Raw genomic sequence first — 10,472 nt, forward strand, 5'->3', positions numbered from 1 at the left:
CTTGTTTATAGTTTTTGTTAATTAAATCCCCTTTTTTTTTTACCTGCATCCCTGCCTTGCCCTGTTTTTTGGTTGCCTCCTGCATTTGGGTCCTGCCACCAACACCCCACCTTCGTGACAAAAGCTAGTATCACTTACCGAAGCGGAAATCCCTCTTCTTCCTCCGTTGCTGTGCGGAGCGAAACAAATTCCATTGATAACCCCACGAACAAACACCCACGAGATCAGCATAGCGTCGAGATTATTTTCGGTTCGGTCTGAACGTAGCATTAGTCTATGCTAGAAATGTGTCATTTATTTTTATACAGTGGACAATCTACATCTGAATTCATTTGTTTCAACATAAAAACCTTCATCTGGAATTTAATAACATCAGAATATGTGACGTCTTTGTATGGAAGTTCAGTTAAGATTTTTTTTTTTCTCTTTGAGGTAGGCACACACTTCTATAAAGATCAACTTGTAATAAAAACACGTATTTGTTGTATCCAATGACCGACCCTTTACTCAAATTGAAATATCCAGTTCAGTACTGTCATCTCTAATAAGTTACTACAATACATTTATCTTATTATAGTGTCGTGTTTCTTTAACACAGCATCATGTAGGACATATAGGCTACTGTAACAATTGTTTTCTCGTTCTTTGGGCATAGTTGCAGTGATGTAGGGGCATATCTGTTCAGAGTCATTGTAGATTGTCAGTAACAGTGTTTTTTCCAACACATATCCAGCTTGTTCCCACACTTCACAGAGTCCTGCTCCATTTGTGTTTTCCTGGCAGGAGTCTTCTCTCTTTTATACCTTTACAGTACTGCCACTGGTGGGTTTGCGCTCATAGCTGTACAGTAATGTGGCTGCAATAACCAGTGCTGCCCCTGTGAAAAACACACTGACAGCACCAGGAGATAACAGAGAGAGTAAAAGGGTGATAGATGTGAGATATATTAAAAACATATGTACAGAGACTGAACTAGAAGCAGATTTGTTTGTTGTTGTTGTTGTTTTAAGATGCAACATCAATAACATCCCTAGCAGTCATTTGCAATTCAAATTACTGGAAGGAGTGCGTCATCAATAGCAAACATGCATTTACCCAGTAGGGTTGAAGTCTTCTAATAGGAAATATGAGATCAGCGAGGACGTGATGATGGACAGAGAGGAAGCAAACCCTTTCAGAATGTTGTCGGCATATTTAATGACCATGGCTATGACCAAGCCTCCTAAAGCCTGCAGGCACACAAAACACTCTTTCAAAGCAACCTGTGGGAGCAATACAGCCAAACATGTGCACTTCTGTACAGTAAATTATGTAAATGAACAGCAAAATACCGCATTATATAGATACAGACAGACAGACAGATAGACAGAAAAACATGAAGTGAAACAGAAAAGACATTTCATACTTGCAAGAGGACAACTGTGCAGGTGATCTTGTTGTAGCCTTGAAACATTCCAGACTGTGTCACTCGCTCGCCGTCATACGCCATCATTCCTAACGTACCAAACACAAACCCAAACAAACCTGCAGGAAACAAATGATCATGTGGATTTGTCTGTCCTTCTGTTGGCGTGAGATCACCCGAGTTTAAACACACTTGCACACCCCCAATATCTTTAGCGTTAACAATGGAAGTAGCTTTTAACCTTGTAGAAAGTCAGTATAACAGTTGTGCAGTGAAGAACATACAGTGACTCTGGCGATTTTTATTTACCACACATATGTAGCCATAGTTCACTGTATTATGAACAATACTGTAATGTTTCTTATTTTGTCTGCAGTGAATAACCATAAGGCAACATACTTCCTGAAGCAAGACCGACAATTCATTTACATCTTTGAATGACAAAGCCATCTATACCTCATCATTAAAAAAAAAAAAAAAAAAAAAATCCACCGATACATAAGAATATGTGCTCACCAAGCTGTATGTTACGAAACCACAAACTCTGTTTGGTCTCCTTGAGAATCTTCTCAAAGTAAACTCCAGCAAACCCACTGGAAATGCATGCCATCAGCACAGCCATCAGACCCACAAATTGGTTGCTGGCGGAGAGGACTTTCTGCTCAGAATCTCCTCCAGTCGGCATAGGCCACTTGAACAAAAACAAAATCAGATTCATTTATCGCTACACTGAGGAGTGGCTATGTAATGCCACTGGAGCAGCCATACTTGAATCTTTCTGCAGTTTGAGTGGCTACCTGCACTAAAGTGACTCCAGCCATGAGAAAGAGAAGGGAGAGCCATTGATAGGAACCCAACCTCTTGCCCAGCATGGAGACGGAGAACAGAGCTGTGGTCAAAATCTTCAACTGGTATGTGACCTAAATAAAATGAAAATCACACTTACACTTACATGGATCGTGTAGTTAGTAGTTGCATTTAGGAAAATCTGAGTTTTATCTTTGCATTGAGTTTGGTCAGCATGCTTATATGCTTAAGATGACCACTCGTGATACATGGGCTCCCTCATCATGGCATTCCTTCATTTTGTCTTATTCTCCAAAGTGGCAGGTGACTAACCCCAGCAGTGAGGTGCCGCAATTCCACTGACTTCTGCATATCAAGACCCCAAAGATAACATAAAAATAAATAAATATATACATACATACAAACATACATGCATAAAACTTTTTTTTTCTTTTTTTCTTTTTCTTCAACCCCCCCCCCCCCCCCCCCCCCCAGAATCTTGCTTGTGTGTCTTCTTTTGCAACAGAACAATGAACTATGAAATGTTATTTGTTGGCCATTCTAAAATGTTAATAACACTATGAATTACTGTGAATGTGTTAATTGTGTGTGGGCATTTCTTCACTTGGCCTTATCAACATTTTATTAGTGCATGTAAAAGGGGTGACAGTTGTAAACTTTGGGTTACTTTCTGTTAATATCAGTCATGGGTGGATTGATTAACCCTTGCTAAAAAAAACTTTATCATATGCTAAGTAGGCTAGATATACTAGCAAGGAGGAAAGGGCTAACCTGAAGTTGGGTTGAATGGTTACTAGGTTAACCTTTCCAGTCCCATATTTGCCCAATTAGAGAAATTCCATCAGCTGATTTTATCATCTTTAGTTATTTTTTTTTAACATTTTTATTTCTTACTTGCTCTTACTCCCAACTATTTGTATACAAGCAATTTAAAAGTCAATGTTATATAATAAGTCCTCTTGAAAACATTTAGTTCCCCTCAAGATAATGCAGGGTAGCCACACGCAAACACACTCGACTGTTGCAGTGAATAGGCTCGAGTGTAACCTGATAGGTGGCTGCGTCCAGGTTGGATAAGGCAACATAGAGTAGATTGTTCTGCAGCGTGTAGATTCCTGCGGGAATGGCCAGCTTCATGCTCTCCAGAGGCTTTCTCACAATCTCCTCCTCCAACAGCTTGCTCATGGCCCGCGCACTGAAATCTACCCGACACAGAGACAGTCTTGTCAGCCCGACATGGAACGAAGATACAGTCAGGTACTGTGATGATCCAGAGACAGAACAAACTCATGTACAGTGTTCCCCCGGCTACATCGTCGTTCCGCTATAGTATGTTCGCGGGTGGGTCACTATGTATGTATCCCCGTGATAAAAGATGATTGACAATCTGTACCCATTGGTAAAGTAGGAAAAATACATGGAACTCATGCTACAATAATCTTTTTATTGCAGAGCTTACATTCCATTCCCTCCTCTGATAGACAAAAATCAGCACCCATATATTTACTTTATTATTTAGATAGACTTTAAAGCGTTATGCATTATACCAATGCAAAATATGCATATGAGGCGCAAGAATTAGCTTACCGTACGATATGGCGAGGGACGACTGTACTCACCATTCTCCATGAAGACCAGAAGGGTGCAGACGACAATCTTGATAACCTCGGCAGACACCACAGCAGACGATGCGAGGTAGCGGGGGGCATCTTCCTTCAGAGTGCGGGAGTAGCGCAGGGTGAGTACCAGTGAGGTGGTCTGCAACACGAGAACCCCCAGAGATAGATACTTCAGCCTCCTGGAATGTATGGAGGACGCCATGGTGGAGGACTCTTCCTGCATGGATTCCAGCAAATCAGTTTCTGCTTACGCCATGTCAAGAATTGTACACCGTGCGTATAGTGTTCTGTTAATTAAGTAACCACCTTTTTCCACTCTGTTGCATCTTTTAAGTCACTTCTTAAGACACAATTTTATAAATTGGCTTTTGTTTTGTTGTTGACCTCTCCTCTTGTTTCGGAATCATGAGGTTCTAATATATATATATATATATACACGAGTATATATATGCCCGAGCTTTTTTTTTTTTTTTTTTTAAATCCAAGGTGATAACCCTATGTCAAAATGTCTAAATGTACTCAATAACCAAAAGAAAACAAAATCCCACCCCCACAAAACCAAAATATGACAAAAAATAATTAGACAAACATAAAAAGTGTCCTTTTGTTTTTTTGTTTTTGTTTTTTTGCAGTCTCTTAACTATGACTAGAATTGAACAGTGACAAATTAAAATGAATTTTTATCAGACTTGACCTGTGCTTTCAAGGGTTCCCCAAATGGCACATTTTGTTCACATGGACCCATTTTGGAAAAACTAGTGTAAAATGTTCATTTGCTGTAGTATTATTGTCAAACTTGAAGTGAAACTAGGGAAGACCTCAAGCTTTGATCCTGTTTCCCAGTCCAACCCACCATTCTACTTTCATTTTCAAGGCAGATTTTGTGAAAAATGTCACGTTGGAGGCAGGACCCAAATGCAGGGGGCAACAAAAACAGGGCAAGGCAGGGATGCCGGTAAAAATGGGATTTAATTCAGAAAAAAAAAAAAAAGGTAAACAAGGTACTATGGCAAAATCAAATTAACAAGGTCAAAAACAAACTATAGCGACAAAAACACGAGGGCAACAAGGCATAGCATGGACAACATGGGATGACAGGGACAGCAAAAGCAACAATGACTCAACAAGAACTGCAAGAAAGCAGGGTAACTAAATACACATGGTAACGAGAAAACAACAGACACCTGGGCAAGATACAAGAGGCTTGGGGAGCTGATTGGTCAACACACTGGGAAGGGAAGACACACTCAGGTGGACGTGGTTAGACATAACGGGACAAGGGAAGAGACAAGGAATACATGAAATAACCAAAAGAAAACAAAATCCCACCCCCACAAAACCAAAATATGACAAAAAATAATTAGACAAACATAAAAAGTGTCCTTTTGTTTTTTTTTGTTTTTTTATTATTATTCAAACTTCCATTAGTTAGTGCCAGTATCCCTTATTAAACAGATTCTGACTGTTTGGAAGGGGGAAAAAAATCAAAGTGTTCTCTTCAAAAAGAGACCAAAACTATGTTGATACCCTAAATGGTTCAAGAACAGCTTCAAATTTACTTTGGGTGCACCTATTTAGGCGTTTTCAGCAAAAATGGCAAGATTGATGAGGGGTCCCTCCAAAAACAGCAAGTGATCCAGAATTCAACAGTGCCGTTTAGTGACAAGTAGAACAATTAAATGCTCTTCCACTTGACTAGGTGGTAAAAGGTACATAATTCACCTGTCTATCCACTTTTTACATTTTTGGTGTTGAATTTGGTGCTGAATTTTTGTAACGTGAGACCTGTGCTTTGGCTCAATGAAGTTTGGGAAATGTCGGTCTAAGGGGATAAACATCCAGGCTTGTGTTTGGAGATCACCTAACTCAAAAATCCTTACAGCCTTCATTACAACTACATCATCTTCATGAAAATGCCAATTACCTTTTATACTGTAATACTAACACTCATCAGGCACAACATTTAAGATACCAGCACAATCTATAGAGACCTTATATGAAATAATGTACCAAATCATACTAAGAGGAGGAGTCTAACATTTTGCATCTCTAATAGATATTGTCACTTGGAATGGCTTACATGTTTTGACTGCAACATCTTCTGTCAGGTCGCAAACTCTCCATCCACTTGCTCGTCTCTTTATCAGGTCATTCTCATGCCATGTAGTAGCATAAACGAATGTTAGCACACAACAACAGGATAATTTCACCTCAAAGCCTGCAGTAACATTCCCTTCAGTCTTTGAAACAGGTAAAACCTGACTCATAAGTGGTGGTGAGAACTGGTCGATTTTCCTGTTTCTTTCATGAAGGAAACACGTTTTAGCTTCTCATTAATTGATGACAGAAGAGTGTACTGTACTTGATTTGCTATGATGTAAAGTCCTTTGAGTTTTGGTTGAAAATGATACAATTTCCAGTGAGAAAGTGCTGGTTAAAAAATGAATAAAAAAAATAGCATTTAGACAGAATAAGAGGTGTGGCTTGTGTACACACTGACCTCCTTATGTGGCAGTTCTGTTCAACAGCACACAATGCCCCTAGTGTGTAGGGGTGTGTATGTTTATGTTTGTATGTCTAATAACACCTCCTCACAAACTCTCCCCTCACCTTCTCTTTCCATACATTGAAAAGACTGCTCAATGTGACCGTGAACACTCGGCTCAGTCTGGACGCATGTCATCACATGGAAGACCAAGACAATATTTAAACGTTCCAGTTAGTTTGTCACATATTAACTCATTAACTCATGACACTTCCCAATTGTAGACAGCACTTAATTTGAATTGTAGAAGTGATCCGGAAAGGAATTCAATCAAACATTCCCTGTTAATGTGGAAATGTTTAGATGGAAAACACTGTGGTTTTGTGGCACAAATTGCCCCAGTCTGGGGTGGGTTGTGCCATTAGTCAGAATTCAGTGGGCTAAATTGTTCCATTTTACTGAAATAAAAAAGATCATTTTAATCTAACAAATGATAATGCTGCATAAAAGACAAATTCAATACAAAACTATGATTTGCAGGTTTCAGAGGCGGTTTCTTCTTTCATTCTTTTGCTTTTCCTGTTCAGCCTTTTTATCTTCTTTCTTTGTGAGCCTTCTCCAACTCCCAACATCTCAGGCGTGTCAGTCACAATTCTCGTTTTCACTTTCTTTAGTTTACAATTCTGTTCTTTCTTTTTGTGGATTTTGGCAAGGGAAAATAACTTCTGTAGACAGTTAACCCAAGTGAGCAGAACAACCAAATTTGTCACTTGGTGAGTGCTTGGGAGTTTAAGCCTGAGCCTATTTTTGTTCTTATCCCTGTATTATTTTTATGGCCATGGTATCTGGTGGCGTGGGAATTATAAAATACATAAAATATAAAATAAAATACAATAAAGTAATATAGAGTAAATAATCATAATTTAGGGGAAGTTGTGCAATTGGCACAACTTAATCCAGGTCATTTGGCAAAAATTACCCCAAACCCACCATTTTGAAAAAAATAAATAAAAATAAAATGCATCCCCCAACTGTTTTGAGCCAGCATCATGCTAACCATATCTACTCATGATGCAGCTTGCTAAAGCACAAAAACATGTGTGAAATGTTTTCAAAATTGTCTGTAATTGTTCAAACACAGCCATCAAAAAACCTTCATCAAAATTAGAAATTTTACTTTGGAGAGTAAAAATGTTTTTGGAACTTATACTTGTATGGGCTTACCTCTCAAGTCTTGTGTCTCCCTTTTTTACCGGATGAGCAAAATGGATGTCTGTTCAAAAATTTGTGGTCACATAGCCAACTTCTTTTATGGTTTTCTAAATGACATGGGTGGAAGTACTTGCCCTTTGGCACAAATGACCCCACTCTCCCCTACTATCAAAGCACTAGTATTTCAAATCTTCTTTCTCCATTGAAATGAATGGGAATGCAATTAATCCGGTCCAACCTAAATCAACACACTGTTGTAATATGTTTTTATTTCATAAGGAAAATAGCACTCTACTTGACATAATCAAGTAGAATGTAAAAAAAACAAAAAACAGTTTGAAACACAGTTAACTTGTTAGGGCTTCTTCTGGTGTGCGCGATTTGGCCACCTAGTGGCAGCATATTATAGTCATGAAGACAACGAAAACTTCCACAATTGTAACAGTATAAATGGTAATATGTTATGAATATTGTTATACTGTATAACCTAAATGTAGTGACTTCTGTCATTAAATATAACATAGAAACACTGCCTTAAAATCCAGTTGTTCTTTCCCAATGCCTTAGCTAAAATTGACTTAGCATGAGATTAAGCTGCTGGTTAAAACCTACATTGATTTGCATTAAAGGGAGTTGTCTTAAACAAATATTGAACCTTGGAACATCACCCGGATGTAAATCCTTTAGAGCAGTGATTCTCAACAAGTGAGAAGGGACCTATTACGGGTGGGTTGTGGGCAGGTCGTAAAAAAAAAAAATTACAAGTGGTGCTTAGTTTACGACGGTTTAATGAACTAGTTACACAAAAGAAGGCCGGTTCAGATACAGTCATAGTCACTGCTTTTCATGGGACTGTTTTGTTTTTATGGCCTACAAGTGTTTTTCATACATACAAATGTTGACTAGAATTATGACTTACTACTTTGTTTGCATAGGTTTAGTGATACAGCCCATCCCAACTTTTTTGGGTTACATAAACTCAGGATCCCCTGAAAAGAAAAGTAAAATAGAGCATAATTTGGTGGCATTTTAGTGACAATGAACGGTTGAAGTGAGTTGAGTTGTTCATTTAGATAAAAGTAATCCTTTGCAACCATCTTGTGGCAATTCTAACCAATTAAAATACATTCATTCATCCATTTTCCGAACTGGTATAACCCATTTCAGAATTGCAGTTTTCACTATTTGCGGCAGGGCTCGGTCCCTATTCTTATTCACTCCGCACCATACCGACTTTCTACATGGAGGATGTTAAGCCAAGGACGGAGTGTAAATGCTCTCTGCAAACAAACTCAGTACAGCTCAGCCTCTGGCTACATACATCCTGCCCTCGCAATGGCAAACTCATCGAACTATCAGTGCAGGTGAAAAGAAGACTAGTGTGGTGCAAAGGCAACTTCCAGTGGCATTCATATGGAATATGAATAATGCAGTGCTGTACTTTATTCAAAAGAAGAGATCGGTGCTAAGACATTTAATTTTACTATAGGCCTACTCATTTTTGGTACATGCTCATTTTCTTAATATGGTGCTCATAAAGGTACTTTGGTCATAGTTTAAATCTATATGTGATATTCATGTTTACAAAGGCCATTTTTTAACTTAAATTTCTGAACGCTCCTTAACATTTAACAATGTATAATAACACGCAGCATTATGTAAGTGGTTGGACATTAAAAAAAAAATAAAAAAAATAATCAAGAGTACAATATGTTTTATTAACATTTTTATCTGAAAATTTAAACAGTCAACTGAGTTGCTTTACCTGGAGGAGGAAGATGTTGGGAGGCTCATTCACTGGACTGTGACTTGTCTTCTTCTCTTCAACAAAATGTTGCTTAATAAAAAGTTAGTGTGCCTTCCATCTTGGGTAGCCAATACTCTCACACACACGCTCTTTACAGTCTTTTTGGACGGTGAGATGGAGCCTCCCTCTCTTGAAATCCGGGATGAATGAGCCCTACTGTCAGTCACACAGTGAGGAGAGGCGCTCTCTACTGGACACATTTATATTTCATGCTTTAGTGGTCTTTGATGTCGATTTTAAAAGGATAGTCAAGTTACAAAAAATAAAAAAATAAAAAATAAAATAATAATAATAATAATAATAATAATAATAATAATAAAGACCAACTGTCCACATGAGCAAACCCAGAAAACAAGTGAGCCATGTGCTATATAAATAAAGATGACTTGACTTAACAAAAGTCCGATACAGAGTAATTTGCCTCTGAGGAGTCCACTCACTGTCACCTCTAGTTTTCTCTGAGGGAGCAAAACAGCCCCCTATAGGCCAGGATGCTCTGGCACACCCTTGGCCGTGGTACCTTCTGTATGCTTTTCTGCCTCTCCCCCTCATTCACCTGACCATTCAGAGGGTCCTTCTGCACAGGTCCCCTTTCGAGCCGTTGACCTGATTGGAACTTTGTTGGTTGTCTTGTAAGGTGGCATTTCTGCGAGCAATTGCATCCGCTAAGCGGGTGGAGGAACTCCACGCTCTGTCTGTTAGCCCCGCGTGCCTTCGTTGGCACCCCGATGGGGCGGTGGGCACACTGTGGCCAAATGCCACTTTTTGTCCCCACTTTTGTGTGTCTGGCTCTGAGTCTCGAGCCAACCGCCCTATTCGACTCGCTTGTTTTGCCCCTCAGTCGGTAGACGGGGATTTCGAACGATGTCTGTATTGTCCTGTATAATTTAAAATATTTTCTGTGACTTAAAAGCGGCAGTTCATCATGACATCTGAAAGACAAATGAGAAACAATTGTGTAGTTCTGCGTGCATTTATTCAACTCAAAAGGTCATTAGCAACAAAACCGAACTGTTTTGCAGTGAGGAGGTTGGTTGAGGACCCAAATGCAGGAAGGCAAGGCAGAACACTACTCAACAAGTACTGTATTTTATTCCAAAAAACAAAAATTAAACAAACAATGCACTCTGGAAACAC

General features: G+C 39.0%; 1 protein-coding gene across 5 annotated transcripts; it reads right to left on the bottom strand.

The window, feature by feature from the left end:
- Positions 1-273: 273 nt before the first annotated feature.
- Positions 274-6,060, bottom strand: slc35a3b (solute carrier family 35 member A3b). Of its 5 annotated transcripts, none has more exons than XM_077503286.1 (8): positions 5,912-6,060; positions 3,832-4,048; positions 3,260-3,414; positions 2,203-2,325; positions 1,922-2,096; positions 1,406-1,494; positions 1,096-1,229; positions 274-891 (listed from the first exon to the last, which is right to left on the bottom strand). In XM_077503286.1, exons 1-8 carry the CDS (start codon positions 5,927-5,929, stop codon positions 798-800), a joined length of 1,005 nt encoding a protein of 334 aa, XP_077359412.1. In that variant the 5' UTR covers positions 5,930-6,060; the 3' UTR covers positions 274-797. The 5 variants fall into 5 exon arrangements, with proteins under 5 accessions (XP_077359412.1, XP_077359395.1, XP_077359421.1 ...); XM_077503269.1 differs by having other exon boundaries at positions 1,406-1,524; XM_077503295.1 differs by having other exon boundaries at positions 1,406-1,524; positions 3,832-3,970; positions 5,912-6,049.
- Positions 6,061-10,472: the final 4,412 nt, after the last annotated feature.

Source organism: Festucalex cinctus, chromosome 1 (genome assembly GCF_051991245.1).
Source record: "Festucalex cinctus isolate MCC-2025b chromosome 1, RoL_Fcin_1.0, whole genome shotgun sequence".
Lineage (NCBI taxonomy): Eukaryota > Metazoa > Chordata > Actinopteri > Syngnathiformes > Syngnathidae > Festucalex > Festucalex cinctus.

Coding starts and splice junctions, on each gene's coding strand:
- slc35a3b (XM_077503269.1), bottom strand. Junction 3,415..3,831: donor TCTGGTCTTCATGGAGAATG/GTGAGTACAGTC, acceptor TGTGTCGGGTAG/ATTTCAGTGCGCGGGCCATG. Junction 2,097..2,202: donor CTGGAGTCACTTTAGTGCAG/GTAGCCACTCAA, acceptor TTTTTGTTCAAG/TGGCCTATGCCGACTGGAGG.